At 41.2% G+C, this 17,952-nt stretch overlaps 1 protein-coding gene across 1 annotated transcript in view; it reads left to right on the plus strand.

Moving 5' to 3' along the window:
* rims2a (regulating synaptic membrane exocytosis 2a) overlaps nt 1–17,952 on the plus strand; it is a 1,205,442-nt gene that overhangs the window by 782,857 nt on the left and 404,633 nt on the right. Inside the window, exons 16-19 of the mRNA XM_078540066.1 lie at nt 2,686–2,839; nt 12,248–12,319; nt 13,064–13,220; nt 17,650–17,760. Coding sequence (XP_078396192.1) covers nt 2,686–2,839; nt 12,248–12,319; nt 13,064–13,220; nt 17,650–17,760 — 494 coding nt within the window. The remainder of the gene's footprint in view (nt 1–2,685; nt 2,840–12,247; nt 12,320–13,063; nt 13,221–17,649; nt 17,761–17,952) is intronic.

The following is a 17,952-nucleotide window of genomic DNA, read 5'->3' on the forward strand; positions in this document are numbered from 1 at the left end:
GAATTAGCTCAGACTCATAAAAGGGTGAACTCGCAGAGGAAGATTTGCTTATTGACAAACAGATGCTATGCATGCAGCGGGGAGAGTGGGCAGTAAGCACCTGGGCAGTGCAAGGGATCATCATCCTCCAACACAATTGGGCGACCTCCTGAGCACAAGAAAGGCAGCAGCTGGAAGCGGGGCCATGACTCTCAGAATTTGGGCCCAGTGGCAATGAGGGGCAACACCCTGTGAAGGAAGGGAAGAACCCTAGTGTCAAGAAGGAAGAGGAGAGGGACAAGGACAGGAAGGAGCCAGAGGCCAAACCCTCAACGCAGGATCTACTGGTAAAGCCGGAGCTACTTGGAGATGACCGAGAACCAGTGTTGCAGGGGACTGTGATTCTCCAGCCAGATGGTTACAGACATTTGTGCCCTTGTCGCTGAAGACCTCACACCTCACAGCACTGTCTGCCAGGCCCTGCCAGTTGTCATCAAAATCACTGTGGCCTTGAACGTTTTCGTTTCTAGCTCCTTCCAAGGATCAGCTGCGGACATTGGTGACATCTAGCAAATGGCAGCATACCACTGCATCTCGCAGGTTACTGATGCCCTATTTACCAGGACTGGACTGTATTCATTACAAGACAGACATAGCCCCACAGGTACAGAGGGAAGTGGAATTTAGCACCACTACTGGATTTCTCCAGGTTCAGGGCATCATCAATTGCCTCCATGGTCATCAGGGTACTCAGTGAGCCAGATTCATTAACAGGAAGGGCTTTCACTTTCTTGACATTTAGCTGTTCTACAAACTTAGCAAGAACTTCCTCCATGTGTGCACTTTTTTGGAAGCTGCCGTAACTATTTTTTCATCTGCCAGACCAAGCTTCTGCAGCTCTTTACTGCAGCCCCCGAAGTCTGTGGATGGATCCTATGGGCCAAGGAATATCACTTGAAGAGACTCACCACTCTACAAGAGCCCCAGACAGAGGTGAAACAACTAAAGCCATCTGCTCACAAGAACCACCATGGAACAGGCAATCAGGCTTCTCACGATGTGTTTCCATGCCTGTACCAGTTGGGTGATATCCTGCAATATTAATTCTTCAAGGATCTCGCTTATTATGGTAGTCTCTCATGCTCTCCATTAAAGGATCCCCAAGAGAGATGTGGCTCTTGAGGATGGTAAGGCCCTGGAAGGAGTCAGCTCATCAGAGGAAGAGGAGGTTGAAGGGGAGGGTGCAGAATACTGAGGTGCTCCGGCTACACAGGGAATTGGCCGGGCATGGGTGCACGGCTCAAAGGTCTCATCAGGGTGCTATGAATGTCAGGAATCATTTTATGTAAGAATGTTTCAACTGAGCCTCTCTGATCCAGGTAGAACTGGATGGTATAGAACTCACTTTGAGTTCCTTGTGTTAGCACTGCCAATGAAGACGCAGTCTGGAACATATAAACTCTTACAGCCAATGGAGAATACATCTGCTTGGAGGCTTTGCCATCACCGTTGAGAAATCCTTGATCTCCCTCATCATCTCATACCTTTTTTCTTGTCCCACCGTCAGCAAAAGGAGTCTCACACATGTGGCTCAAGCATCATTATTTACATTGCTCTCAGAAAGGAAGTTTGCGCACAGTTACAGGAAGAAGACACCCCAGTGACCCTTATTTCCTTCTTATAGTTAAGTCCAAAGCATCAATATATGCAGACACTGAGGAAAAGAATGTGGAACTGGCACCAATCTCTGTGGTACACCATTTATAACTCTTTACTAATCAAAACAACATCCATCACCCTAACTCTTTGGTTCTTGTTCACCAATTTTTTATTCGAGCTGATGCATTCCTACTTTTACCATGCACTTGAACTGTAACAAGTGACTTGATGGGAAATCTATTGAATGCCTTCTGAAAATCTCTTTTCCTACATCTGCCATATCCAAATTTCAATTTGCTCTGTTAAATGCATCCAGAACCAATGATCTCCTGACATTTAAGTAAGAGAGCTACCAACTAAGACAAGTTGTCTACTTGACTGCAAGGTGACACAATTAACAAAGAGAAGAACTTTGGAACTCTCTTCCTCAAAAGGCAGTGGAAGCTGTCTTTAAACATTTTTAAGGCAGAGGTAGATAGATTCTTGATAAGCAAGGGGGTGAAAGGTTATCAGGATATGTGGGGTTGAGGTTACTATCCAATCAGTCATGATCTTATTGAGTGGCAGAGCAGGCTCAAGGGGTCGAATGGCCTACTCCTGCTCCTAGCTCATATGTTCGTAAGAAAATATACCCACAGCATTGCATGTTCAGGAGATTCCCAGGAAATAAATACATAATACACTTTACATAAATAATATATGATAAAGACCCATAGGATGCAATTTACACCCCACAAGTGAGTGATAACAATGCAGATGAGTTATGATAAACACCACATCCCGCAGTTATGTATTCTATTTATATTCAATATCAGAAAAATAATATAAAATATGTTAACATATGTGATTATTAATGTTGACTGAGGTTGATCCCATTTGAATTTTTTTCATGCAACCTCCATGAGATATGATTATGTCATTATGTACTTTTTTCTCAAAACTAATATTTTTAAGCATTTTGAATAATGTTTGACTTCTCTTGGGATTCTTCTTTGTGTTATATTGCTGACATCTAGTACTATTAGTTCCTTGTCTTCCTGATTTCAGATTCTCATAGAATTGGAAACTGCCCTGTTGGACGATGAACCTCACTGGTACAAACTCCAGACGCACGATGTTTCATCAATGCCACTTCCTCAACCTTCACCATATATGCCACGCAGACACCCACACGGTGAAAGCCCAACAAGGAGATTACAAAGTATGTTCAGAGATATTAGTTATTTTTTTTCTTTTTGTTCCCTGAAAAACAAATTAAAATTAATATTGTTTGGGTGCAATTTAACTCTTTAATGAATGACATTGAAATGGGGATTGAAAACAAATCCTTATGTCTAATGGATATTTAAAAACATGACATGAAAAGGTTGGTTATAGGTTATTCAGTGGCGTAGAAATATGGGGCAGAGCCAGAATGTTATATCCTAATTGAGGCTTTCTTTTTCTGCTATCATTTCACATCACTCCTACCACTATTGTATTGGTCAGAAATAGGCATGTACGGCCCTGCCAGTTAAGGACCCATTTGTCCCTTGATTAAGAGATAAAAGGAAAAGAATTAGAATAGCATAAGGGAGAAGTACTTTTCAATCATTGATGAATGGGACTACAGAATGATGGACTGTCTTGTTTCAATGACTTCCCAATCTCGGCAAAATTGCAACTGAGTCCAAGAGGTTGACCACAAGAATGAAGAAAAGTTAGGAAAGTTCATTCCTACATTCTTGCACACCTCCAAATGGCTGGTTTAGGGCAGAAATGGTGGTATACTAGGAGTCAGTTACCTGCCTTACCCTCATCTCTTTCTCAGCTATGGCACATTCATCACCATGTGTTAGCACAGAAGTATGCAACTACTGTCAGGGAGGCTTGATTTTTCTATGCTGCAGGGAATTTATCCATTCATTTCCTTCCTAATTTGTGCAAAAATGTGATATTTTGAATAAAATCATGGCCATTTTTTCGCATTGTTGAATAATGTCAGGCATCATGTGACCCATCAGCAGTAGTTACCAAAACAAGAATTACATTTTGCTTACAGTTAATATGCTTATAATGAACATTACAGCATATTTAATCAATTACTCAGCAGGAATCTAATATAGGTTTAAAAAAACATTGATCTCTTCCTGTGCAAGACTGGTACTTCAAACGATTAGGTCAGCAAAGTTGTGAAACTGGGTTATTATGATTTCATTAGTGCAATCTATAAATATAATTGTAACAAAACCCAGTGGAGGAGAATTGAAAACAAACTCCATTGATTGAAGTCAGCGTTCAGCATCATCGTTTCCTGAGTTGACTCTTACACAAATTTTCCCTTAGAAGCAAGAGTTTCAACTGCTTGCTCTCAACAACCTAGCCCCTTTTTGCTCACTCTTGTATAAAACAAGCTGTAGTGATTATTATAACTATTAGTAGATAGAACGGATGGACGTTCTAGACAGTTATGGTAGTTCTGGAGATTTTGCATTTTATTAGTTCAGCCAGCTTAATTTTTATGTTAATATTGCTCTATTGGCCAGAAAAATTGCTTAGTGCTAATAATCTATCTACTAATGGATTATTTACTAAAATGTCTTATCAGCATTGACTATATCTTCTAATAAACTAGGCATATTAACTGTTCATTTCCATTATGTTGCTAGAATATATGTTTTTTGCTATATATTTATTTCATTCGTATCCCATTTTGACATTTATTTTCCAGATACAGGTCCATATGCATTAAATTCAGGTAAATTACAAGCATGAATCAATGGGTTAAAGAGATAAAAGCACTTGGTGTGTTAGACATCACTTGAGAGTGACTGTTACAAAGTGCTCTGGTTGTGCATGTAGAAAGATTCTAAGATGCTGGTTCAGCTCTCCTTCTTCCCCAAGCTTTAATGCCTACCTTTACCCTGAATGAATTGCTTTGCTGCCAATGTTAATGTTACTTCTAATGTATTTTCTGTGCAATATTTAAGTGAGTGCCTCATCAATCATGCCTTTACTATTTTGATGTGCCTAGAGTGAGTTTTTCACAGCTGCTGAAACAGGTCTTGAAGATTTATTTATGAAGCTTAATATAAATCGAATAGATCAGCACTTACTTGATTATATTTTTTGACCAAGAAAGAAAATGTTCAGCTCAACGGTCATTGATATTTCCTGTTAGTTCTCATTCTTTCCATTTTCCAGAGATAAACTGAATTATCAAGTTAGGTGAAGGTCTATTTTTATATATATTCTTAAATACTGGATAGTCTACTTTAGCTGGTAACCAGCAGACCAAAAGAATCAGTGATAGAAATCTGGGCTAATTATAGTTCAACTACTGCTAAGCTGGCTAAAATCAGTTAACTTAGCATAGATCAGGAAGCAAACCTCAGAGGCTTGCAGTATGGCTCAGTACCATCCTGGCTGCTGCATTTACCAGCTGGGCTTTTGAGACTCAAAAATCAATTTTCCTAATTTTTAAAATAAAGTTTGCTTTAGAGAGGTTAGATAGGAAACCAAAATGTTGCTTTTCTTATGTTGAAAAAGATAATTATTTTCAATGGTATTTTTGGTATTAAAATGGTGGGATTTAGGAAATTAGTCAAGTGGAATATTTTTATATGACATAATTGAATATTAAAAACCAAAGTAAATGTGAAATATTCAACTTCAATAATCTATTGATTCAATATATACTATAGGAGCTAAATTTGAGAAAATGTTTGTTTCATGTTTAGATCATTGGATATATGGGTTATTGGGAAAGAATCTAAGCTCCTAAAGTAGCTTGTTGATAATCAGAATATAGTCAAACAGGCTGTGGTTTGCTTAAACGTATTGATCTATATATTCATTTCCTACTGAGCACCTTGTTTATTATAGAACAATAATTTCTAAAGAATTAAAGTGAATCACTTCAACAATTGCAATACCTGATTTCTCACTCACAAATAAATAATATGAGAAAGATATATGAGTCTTTATTTATACAATATGCCATTTCAAGGACTGACCATAAAGTCTTTAAGTGTAACAAGAAGTGTAGGTTCACCATTCGGCTTAAATTATGATCACAAAACTAGAGGGAACCAGATCAAAATGAACAAGCTTCATACATGACTGAAATAAATTTCCCTAAGCCCATGGAGTAGAAGATTTGTGAAATATGCTCCCAGCAAAAACAGTTAATCCTATGGCAATTAACTTCTTCAAAAAGGTGATGGATACACATCCACTTAGAAATGAGATTGAAGTTTTAAACACATAAAGGTTTAAATGTCCAAATACTCTGTGTTGGAAGTTGTGTTTTCTGTGCTGCTTGTGGAGGGTTGCCTGCCAGAGTTGAATAGTGAAAACATAAAGATTCATAAGCATTCTAGAGTTTTTCTGATTGCTTTTGGAGATCATGGAGTATTTATGAAGATTCGAAAATTAAATAGTTGGACAGAACCCATCATAGTGCAAATAGTACAGTGCATGTCTGTGGAAGAACTGAGTGGATCTTTCTCATTCTATGCATTGTTCTGTGCTTATTGTATATTACTTGTCTGAATGGCATTGTGATTTGAAGAAACTGATATTTTGAATTCAAAATATCTTAAAATGCTTGAGTTTTTGACATTTAAGGATATTTTAGGGCTACTTTTCCTGAATTAATTAGGTTTTTGTGGCAACATAACCACAGTGCACTGCACCTGAGTAGGAGAAATCACATCAGAATCTACTGCTGTCTTTCATCTACATATTATTGGCTAATTTTGGTACATGTAGCGGAGTAGGCTTTGTGCAGACGCCTCAGCTGGTAAGAAGTTCAGTCCTTCAGCTGATTAAAGGGACATGGAGACAAGAAGAGATAACTGCAGAATATTCATTCCTGGATAGCCTGAGGTTCTTGCGAGAAGGTAGGCAAGTTTTTTTGATACTGTCAATATTTTAAAATTCTAAAAATTTAACATGTTGCTGAATTCTTGTGTGAAATGCTTCTATTATATGTGGAGTCTCACCTGCAGTCTCTATGTTTGTACTCCTTTGAAGTTCCTTCCCCTAACATTGTTTGTCTGTTTCTCTGGCAGGATAGGATGACAGCAGCATGAAGTAGAAGGTGAAGGGATCCAAGATTGATGAGGCAAGCACAGAAGTGCTGCTGCGATCTTGTGGAGAAGCAAAACACACTGACACATTCAACATTTGCCTTTTACTTCCTTGGAACTCCTAAAGCATATAGTTTTTGGAACAGCTTTTCTCATTTTTAAACCATGGGGAAAAATTATCCCCCTGTTGGGGGGGGGTGTGCGGGAGCGGGCGGGCGAGCATCCAATCGACACTCCCAATTGGGGGTGTGCCGCCATTTTATATTGTCGGGTCAATTAAGGCCCGCCCAGCGTGACGTCCGCCAGGGAGGGCTATGCACTCACTGTGCGGGCGGGGGAGGATTCCCTCAGCCGAGAGTGTGCTCTTTCGCGCATGTGCACAAAAGAGCGCACAGATCTCCCTTAGGCTAAGTGCTGCCTCAGGGAGATCAGCTCTGATTTAAAACTTTTAATAAACATGTTTAAAATCTTTCCCTGCCATGACCCCTCATGTGACACTGTCACATGAGTTGGGACATGTTCATAACTTTTATTGAAAGATGTGGTTAAAATTTAAATACCCTCATGAAACCTCATCCCGCCCGTGGATGAGGTTTTATGCTTTTTCCGAAGCCCGCCAGGGCTCCCGGCCTGCCCGCCAACCTTAAGGTTGGACGGGCAAGTCCATTAACGACCTTAATTAGTTTTACAATGGCCTCAACAGGCCGTTGGCAGGTCGGCGGGCGCGCAGCTGACTCGGCTGAGCCCCCGCCGACCTGAAAATGGAAATGACGCGGGATGACGTCGGGAGTTCCACCCGACCTCATCCCGTGTCATTTTATGCGTCGTTGAGCGGGCTCCGCCCCCGCTTGCCGACCGGCAGATCCTGCCGGTATTGTAATAAATCACTGTTGGACTTTGATCACTGTTTGTATGTTTTTAATATGGATGAACAGGGAAATCAAGTATGGATATTTAAACTGAAGATTTGGAATTAGACATTGAATGCAGGTTTGCATGGGTGGATTCTGTTAATTGTCAGAGAGAAAGGTGAGAGTAGGATTCTTACATTTTGCGAGTGAAGCAGTTGATAGTAGTTCTGGAGAAGGCCACCTTAAGCATTCAAGGTGAATTATGTTTGTTGCTCCTTTTTGGCCTCCAAATAAGCTGATTTTCCAAAGGGGAAACCATTATACTATTATATATCTATCAGTGAGTAAAGAAGAGCCTGCAGCATGATGTAACAATTTGTGAAGCTGAAAGGCCAAAAACAAAGATTGTCCTTTGCAAGACCAACCTATTCATTTAAGACAGGTGCCGCCTAACAACAGCTCTGAAAGCTGGGGAGCCTGTGGGATGTTTTCTCCTGAAATGCCGCTAGAGAAGGAAATCTGAGCGTTCACTCTGACTTACATTTACATTGTTGTACGTTGTTCAGGCACAATGACCTGAAAACCCACACATGAAATTCCACTGCAATGCTGTTCAGGCACAGAGTGGAAACATAGCTCAAGTGCCCATTTTTCCTCTGCATATCACCAGTTTTTTCAAGTGCTATTTGGATGTTAAACCCAGGAAATATGCACCTTTAAATTTGGCTTCCAATATTCCTTGCACTACAGGATTATGGCCCTGGATTTTAAAAGGCACATGGGTACAACAACAACAACTTGTATTTATATAGGGCTTTTAACATAATAAAACAGAGTGAAGGTGTAAAGATTATGGGTGAAGACTTGGAGAAAGTGAATAGTTTCAAGCACCTGGTGGCAGAAGATGGAGGTATAGAAATGCAAATGAAGCAATGGATTAGCTCTGGTTGGAGTAATTGGAAGAAGTGCAGTGGAGTGTTATGTAATAGAAAAGTATCATTGAAACTGAAACAAAGAATCTACAAGACAGTTGTCAGACCGGCCTTGTTATATAGTGCAGAAACTTCGGCGACATCAAAAAGAGAGGAACAAGGACTGTATGCTAATGAGACAGAGACACTGAGATGGATGTGTGGAATGATAACAAAAGAAAATATCAGCAGCCAGTACATCAGGGGGTCAGTGAAGATTGTGGGAGCATTGAAGAAAGTAGCTGAGAAGAGATTAAAATGGTCTGGTCATCTGTTGCGGAGAAAGAGGAAATGTAGTGATGATGGATATTGGACTGCCAGGAAGCAGGAGGAAATCTAAGACCAAATGGAACAATGTGATGGCAAAAGAGTTAGACACAGCAGGTTTGAATGAGGAATGGGTGACTGGCAGATGGAGATGGAGAAGGATGATCAACCAGCATTGTGGTGACCCCGACTGAAATGGGAGAAGCCAAAAGAAGAGCATAGAAAATGACCAAATAAATAATAGCTTAGCCAAAAAGCTAAGAGCTTAGGCACTTGGCAGCTGAAGGCATGGGGCCAATGATTAAAATCAGTGATGCTCAAAAGGCCAGAGTTGCTGGAGCACAGAGATCTCGAGGCTTTAAAACTGGAAGGGATAACAGAGATAGGGAGGGGAAAGGCCATAAAGGGATTTGAAAACAAGGGTGAAAATGTTAAAATGAAGCTTTGCTTAACTGGGAGCCAGTGTAGATCAGTGAGCACAGTGGAGATGGGTGAGCACAGTGGAGATGGGTGAGCACAGTGGAGATGGGTGAGCACAGTGGAGATGGGTGAGCAGCATTTGGAGCAAGTTGAGAGATAGAGAGCAGAGTTTTGAATGACCTCAAGTTTGCAGAAGGTCGAACCAGGAGGCCAGCCAGGACCACATTGGAATAGTTAAGTCTAGAGCTAACAAAGCCATGGATGAGGGGAGTTCATGTAAGTCCTGAATTTGGCAGTGAATCTGGAGAGCCTGGGTACATAGAGTTCCAGCCAATCTTCACAGCTGTGCCTCATTTCCCTCAACTTCCCATAAGACCTGGCTGGCCAGCAGCAGATGGAATTTGGCAGTAGAAAACCACAGCAGAGGACCTGTGGGAATGATACCTGCAGTCACTTGGTGGGAGCATCAGGGACAGGCAATCTTAGAGTAAGGGAGGCTCAAGGTACTTCTGCACATCTTGGCTCACAATGAAACATACAATTAATTTTTTTAATTTACCAGCTTGACCATCTTTTGGCCAACTATCCCCTTCCCAGCAAATCTTGCTTACTGGGGAATCTGCCACAGCTCAGGCCTCAGACATCATTGGGACCTGACCTGCCTGTTTGGCGAAGGACCTCACTTCTGCTTATGGGTGTCTGATACACCTGCTGGAAAAGCAGGTTGATATCAGGATGCTTCAGGAAGGCAACAGGATCAGTTGGGATAAGCAAACTGCCATTATTTTAACATCTCCATCAATGTCTCCATCTCCCACCGCCCCTCCCCACCACCCCTGCTTTGTTTCTGCCAGGTGGGAGGAGTTAAAATCAGGGACTCCATTTAAACTGCTTATAATCCCCCTAAGGGAAAGTCCTTCATTAATAATCCCTCATCTCCAAAAGTCATCAAACAGGCTCCAGAATAATCGATCCCCACATTTCTCACCTTCAACCCTAGTACGCTGCTGTTCACAAACAGTGACACAGGAACCACCATACAAACCCATATTGAAAAGCAATATTTCCCGCACAGAACTCTTCTTATTGTTCTGATTATTACATTCCTAGAACTTGCTGTCAGGATAATTAATTTTGTTATATGATTAGTCTCAGTTCCTGGTTCAAGGTGTATCTAGCTTACTATAGAAAAATGTGCCTTTGTTTTATACCTTATGCATGTCAATATGTTGTATTGAAACACCCATTAGACATTATGGGCCAGATCTTCCTGACAATGAGGTGGCGATGCTGCATGCATTGCTGCTTACTGTGGAGATCATTGCATGCTTAACCCTTTGCGCCCTTCCAGCTGGGACCTCCAATCCTGGCTGGAACAACAAAGCCTCAGTGCAGCCATCCAGGAGAAGGCTGGCAAAGAGGAACAGCACAGATGACACACCCCTTTTTTTACAATATCATGTGCCGTATTCAGATAAGTTTTTAAAGATCTCAAATCTTTCAGTGGTGTTAATGGGTTTGTGAGCGACTGAATGGGTGGGTGGGTGGTGGGATGGGAGTGGGCATTCGGGTCAGGGGGGTGGGTAGTTGGGTTGGGGAGGCAGGTAGTCGAGTCAAGATGATTGGGGTGCGTGGGATGATATGTGTGGAGTGTGATGAGTTGGGTTATATTATTAATCATTGAATTACACCAGAGATTAAACAGTGTAACCATTCTAAGGTAAGTATGCAGGTAAGCAGCATGCATCTAGCCCAAGTCTCCGACACTGCGATCAGTGTAAGAGACATTTGTGGTGGGTCTCGGGCAGCGCAGATCAGCCCATCGGATGTTTAAACTTCCCAGGCAATTACAGCACCTGTGTGTGCATGGGGATTTCCTCAAGGTCCCGACGCGCACCAGCAGCATAAGTTCAGTGCATCGCTGCTTCCAATACCAGAAGGCCTGGCCCATTATGTAAGTTTCCAGGATGAGTAAATGCTCAACACTTAAAAAGTAGAATATATTATTACACAGCACAGTGAATGTAGGGTTGGCGGAATCGTTTAAAAAATAAATCTGCAGATTTTTTATTCAGCAAGGAATGGAGAAGTGCTGATTTGGTGCCAAGGCCAGGGAAGATAAAAATGGTGTAAATGAGTGTTTTACAAAAGCCTAAACAGAATGGTGGGCTAGATGAACAGAATGACCTTTAATTATTCTAATCTTATGCAAGTATAATATATTCAGGTTTTGTGCCAATGTCCCAAATGCTCTCTCACTGTTCTCACAATTATTAGTTCCTCTATCTGCCTTTTGATTTTTTTTTTAAAAGCGAGTGATTTCAGAAGTATATATTCTGAAATTAGCCCACATGGGAAACTTGAACAAACCTTATTTTGTATGTTGCTAGTTTTTGTTTAATTCAGATTTTGGGAGCTCAGCATTGGTGAACCGCCTCCTGGAATTTTGTCAGATCACAGGAGGCTTATAGGCCCAGAAAAAATGGAGTCTACAAGTCCACTGCCTGTCTAAGGAGACCAGAGTTAAGTGCAGGAGCTGGTTCCTGAATATCAGCTTTTCCGAATCTGAATCTGCAAACTTGTATTGCAGTGAAATTTCTCCAGATTTATGAATGAACATGTAACATTTGTTTCTTTCCAAGCCTACAAATATTTGAATCACTATAACTTGAAAATATCACAATTTAGGGAAGAAAGGCAGTTAAAAACAAAATTATGAACTGCAAATCCCTCTCTGAATTTGGAGCCTGTTATAAATTGGGCAGAATGATTTTCAATATATCTGGTTAGTATGAGCATGCCCTTTGCATAATACATGAAAATATGATGTTTCAGCTTTATTTTTATTTCAGTTTGGTAAGTACAGTCACTTATTAGTGAATAAACCTGCTTTCTAGCCCTTAGAGTCAAATCCCTGTTAGTAAACCTCGCTTTACTTCTTTGTGCGTATGAGACAAAAATAATCACTAGAAGCCCTTCTATGAAAGCATATCAGTTATGTGCAATATGATTGTTTTTTAAATTTTAGGATCTCAACACATCAGTGACAGTGAAGTCTCAGACTATGACTGTGATGATGGGATTGGGGTTGTTTCTTCAGGTATGAAAGCTAAACAAGTACACTCCCCTCTTTTTTGCACACATTTTCAATTTCTACAATACTTCAATCAAAAGTAAAGATACTTAAATCAATTTTGTCAAGTTCTGTTTATGCTCAAAGCCAGAACAAACAAGTAGTTAAGACGCAATAATGTCATAACTTTATATTCTAAATATAAAAGTTTCCAGGATATGATTTCCTCAAAGCCAAGTAAAAGTTAACTCATACAGAACCTCTGGCTCAGTATCAGTTGATAATTATAAATCTTGTGCGTATATCCTGGCCTGGGAGGAGGTGGAGGGGATGCGTGGTTATGCTTGTAATATATTTCCCATATTTCCTAGCCGACTCACTCCACAAAGAAGGTTACACTTCATAATCAAAACTTTTACTTTTGTTTAAATTGAGAGATGTAGGTGTAGGGCCGAGCCCATTTTACAGAATATATTCTTTGAAAGCATAGCCATGCATTATGTATTTAAGGTTAATGGCTATCTTGTGAGAAAAAGGAATGAATTGATGGGAATCTAATTTATTCTTAAAAGTCTAACTTGTTTTTGATGATCGCACAAGACGGGCAATAGCTAATCAACAGCACTTTGACTTCAGTGGAAAAGGAGATTGGCAGAGGCTGCTAATTCACTATCGCTCAAAACAAATTTCTACTCCATTGTGCTTTACTGTTGTTTAAGAAAAAGTGTATGATATTCTAAATTGTTCTTTTCCTCACATTTCTCACTACAGATTATAGACACAATGGGAGAGATATTCAGAGTTCTACATTATCAGTTCCAGAGCAAGTAATGTCATCAAACCATTGTTCACAGTCAGGCTCACCACTTCGTGGGGACAATATGGGCAGGACCCGTTCCCGATCCCCCAGTGTTCCTCCTTCTCAAAGGTAGGGTTAAGCATGGATCTAGGATACTGCAGGGAAGGAAACACCTGCTGCTCTATTGGTACAGATGTGAAAGGGTGAGATTAAGATAATAAAATATTAAACTTATTTCTTCCCATGCATTCTGATTTACTAACAACTAACTTGAGGAGGTGCTCTTTGAAAGGTTTTTATTTAGCACAAAACCCAAGCAAAGATGTGCAAACTATTGACATCCATAGTGAAAAGGCTAAAAAAGGAAACCAGCACTGGTGAACGCAAAATGAGTTGCTGGAGCATGTTTTCATTAGCAACTGATATGATGCTGAAATCACACCTCCATGTTTATACCAAGGACATGCCTTCGAGATTGATCCAAAAATTAGCATGGAATATCATCAGCAAACTTCAGTATACTGCTTCTCCCACTTGTGCGCTACAATTCTAACCGCCCTGCGGGGTAGGATGACAGGCGAGGGGGTTCGTAAAATTGGGCACCATGGCAGTGGCTCCATACTTACTGCCTACCTGCCCCACTGCAATTTTACCAGCGGCCAGTGAGGGGGTCAAGCAACCTGCTTGTCCTTGGGCCAATTGAGACCCTTAAGTGACTAATTAATGGCCACTTAATGGTCTACTCCACCACCGCTGGGATTCTACCCACGGCAGGGGAAACTGGCACCAAGTGTCCAGACTGCCAGGTGAAACTTGGCGGACAGGTAGCGTGGAAAAGGGACAGGTACCTCCGTCCTGGGCCCCTTATGCTCACCAGAGCCTCCCACAGGTTTCCCCCACCCCCATGCCCTGATTACCCTGGTCCCACTGCCACCCCCCTCACCAGGGCCTGCGAGCCTGACCCTGGCAAGGTTACCTTGAAGTCTGGACTCTTTAGGCTCCTCTTCACTGGGGACTGCATGCAATCCCAACAGTGGGCACTGCTTCCCGATGGGGGTGAAAAGCTCACCTTAAGCCAATGTCAGCAAAATGAGCCAGCCAAGTAGAGGTGGTCTCGCCCTGACTTTTACATCTAGTGTAAAATTCTGCCCATGGTATTCTCTCAGACAGTGCAATAAATTTCTGTCTCTCATGTGTAGACGTCCAAACACAAACTTAACTATTGTTTGTTGAATTAAATTTGTTAATTAAGGGATTAGGCTCTGGAAAATCACTGGTTTGTTTTGTTGGCACCTAACATGCAGTTCTCTTGGAGCTGTTTATGTGTATAGCTATTAGTAATATCACTTAACAAAAAGAAAGAGGAAGACTTGCAGACAGATATTTCCATACCTCAAAGTTGTAGACTTTGTGAGTTTCCATTCATTTAATGGTATATAATATAGGGGGAGAATTCTAATCTGCTATATTTTTATTTTGACTGATATATGCTATGTACGGTACTTTAATTGCAGATGCTGAGCCTGGCAGCCCAGTTACATTTCTCCATACTGTTTTTCCTTTTTACTAACAAAATCACACAAACTAATGTACATTTCTATTAAGTTTGTGTTTGAACTAGTAAAACAGAGAATGGTCCCAATCAGGATCAAATGGAGACAAGACCAATCAAAATGGCCACCGAGTGGTCCACCCAGAAGCCTGGCCTCCTTTTCAGCCCTCGCCCATTTTCGTATGGGTGAGGGAGGGAACGGGTCCTGGTACCTGGCCGCTCCTATTGAGGGGGCAATTGGCAGCATTGTGGACTTATTGTATATGGTAAGTTTTCTTTTTAATTTTCATGGAGGCAGCTGAACTTTAGCAGCTGTCGGGTTTCAGACCAACTGCATGGAGCTGTGGACCATGGATTGGAGGTGGAAAGAATTCAAAAGGGAAGTAAAATGGTTTTGCCCCCTTTACCGTTCATTATTAAATGCTGTTGCATTAGTTATATCTGTGTTCATTAAGATGAGTTATGACAGTGCTGTGATTGGAAGATGTAACTACCCACTGAAGAATGTGTCTGCAATTGTTACTTATGCCATCTTGCTAGCTGCCAAGTAATTGGTCAAGAATGTAAATGTAGAAAAGCCTTCAGACAAATTATATTTTACAATATTGAAAGTGCAGCCTAGTATGTTAACAAGGCCTAATCGTTTAAGAATTTCCCATTGCTTTTGTGTATTCAGCCTAGGCATCTGTTGAGATAGCAGTTCTGAAACCTGTTTCTTTATTCAGGGAGTTGGCTGGAATACAACCGTCAATTGTTTTACAAGTGTTTGACTTTAGTTTGTCATGACTCACTGGGGATAGTGCGCTGTAATATCAAGCCCCACTGTTCCCTGAGCCGTGACAAATGTGGAAAGTTTGACCAAACCATCAGCTTGCCCCAATTCTACCTGTTTAATTTAGGTTAACAGAATATGAGCACCAGGTTTGTAAACTTAATAAGTAAATAGTTGTTAATTGAACAAATTGTCTTTAACTAGTGGCAAAAGAAATAAATATGAACTGCTAATTTCTAACACTATAATTTAAACTCTACTCCCTTCTTAAATCCCTATACACACACACACACACACACGACACTTAAGACACACAAAACATGGATTTTAAGGGTGGGATAAACAGTCCAATAGCACCAATTCCAGAGTACAGGATTCAATGGGTTGATTTTGATCAATGTCTTACAAATTCCTTTCAGTTCTTGTTGATGACCCGAGGTGGTCTTCCAGCACCTTCAGTCTGTAGTTCACTGGTTGAATACTTTCCTTTCAATGTCTCTAACAGTAGTTTTCCCCTTTGCCTCTTGATAGGGGTTTTCAGAGAGAGCAGGTTATAGAGATATGAGTAGAAAAAAAACAGTTAGCTATTATTACTGGAATTACTGGAATCTTCCAGATACAAGTGAAAGAGGTTTTAGGTCTTGTTCTTTTCAGGCTAGCAACTATTCTGCTGCACTGTTACCACAGAAAACCCTGGTCACCTGGTCAGGAACCAATTAAAATGCTGTTGTCAGGCGGCCCCCTTGGTCCAGGACTCCTTTCCGAGTGTGTTACATTTGCTAATTTCCAATCTGCTGGGGACCATTCTGGGATCCAGGGAACTTTAGAAAATCATAACCAGTGTATCTACTGTCTCTATAGCTATCTCCTTTAGAACCTTAGGATGTAGTCCATCAGGTTCTGGGTATTTGAAGCTTTTAGTTTCTTAAATTTCTCTAATAGTTTTTTCTCTGCTGATATTAATGATTATCGACCGGATTTTCATGGAGGAGGCAGGAAGCTTGAGTCAGGAAACCTCCTAATGTTGCAGACCATCTCCTTTAAAATATTTGCTCCAGGGAGGTGGGGGTGAGATGGAGTCAGGCCTTCTGCCTCTGGAGGCACTTCAGAGGTTGCCCCCAGGTTTGTAAGTGCCAAGCGGGCTTTATAGAAGGCCTGTTTTGGTTCTCTGGGAACTTCGGCCCAGTTGCATTAAAGCCCTCATTCCTTAACCCCCCCTCACCCCTCATCTCTCAACCATCCCCATGACCCCTCCATGCCTCCTTCATGCCTCCTCATATCCCCAATGCTCTCTCTACATCCCTCATGCCTCTTCCTATCACCCTTGTTCCCCTGGTTAGGCCTGCCGGTTTGGCTCCGGCAAGACTCCAGACTCACGTTCTGGGCTGGTTCCAGTGTAGCACAATTCCTCGCAGCCTCGCTGCAGTACTGGCAGTGGCCATCACTCTCGTTGACGCTGCCGGTACTTGAGAGCTGCCAGCCTCTGACTTCCGGCAGCTTCTGAGGCAGGACTTCCTGTTTCATAGGGACAGGATTGCCTCCTGCACTCAATTAATGCCCACTTGGCCATGTTATGGCTGCGCAGCCATTTCCTGGTGCAGGTGTTGTGGGGGAGGGTGTTGACTCCCACTCGACTTGTTAGCCAGTCGGGGGGCAAGGACTACAACACCCCATTAAATCCAGCCCAGATTCTTTCTGTCCACCCCCACCCCATTTGTTGAATGAAAAAAATGGCAAACACATGATTTTGAAATAAATTGCCATTATGCTAATGAAAATCTAAAGGTAGAACTTGCTAAATAGTTTTGAAAATGTTTTTGACTTGTGCACAGTTATTAATTACACTTCTGCTCTTGCTTTTCCATATCAATATACCTGATGCTTTTAGTACACCACTTGCAGTACTTGAGATGTATAGTTCAAACAAGCAAAAGCTAATTGGATAAGATCTTAATGCCAATAAGGTACATCTACTGATTTCAGTTTGAGACAAAATGTGCAATATTAAACAACTCAAAATCAGTGACAAAACAATTGGGGTGAAATTGGTCTTCAGAGGTAATGCAAAACATGCAATAGTGAATCGGCACCCTGTTTTACATGCTATTTTTGTAATGTCAAATCTAATGATCAAAGTAGTAATATCTCAATTTGTGTTACTAACCAATACAAAGATCCAGCTGGTATCTTTAATTCTTAGAAAACTGCTACAATAGTTGACTTGTGTTTTGCAGAAGCTCAGAGCTGGGTCCTCGAAGCAGTCGCTGTTCTCAGCAGTACAATACCATCAGCCGAATGGACAGACACAAGATGTTGGATGATCACTATTCGCCAGAGAGGGAGAGGTAATTAGAAATCATTGATTGTTGTTTTTTCAGGAAAGTTTATGATATTTTTAAACGTGTAACCAACTCAACATGAGCTTGGACTGTTATAAAGCTAGTGTGGGCAAATTATGCTCAATGCTTCATTGGTCTGAGTATTCAATATCCTCGGAAGCTTTCAAGTTGCTGTGTATGTTTTGGTCCTGTATAATG

This window comes from Cetorhinus maximus, chromosome 4 (assembly GCF_964194155.1).
Source record: "Cetorhinus maximus chromosome 4, sCetMax3.hap1.1, whole genome shotgun sequence".
Classification (NCBI taxonomy): Eukaryota; Metazoa; Chordata; class Chondrichthyes; order Lamniformes; family Cetorhinidae; genus Cetorhinus; species Cetorhinus maximus.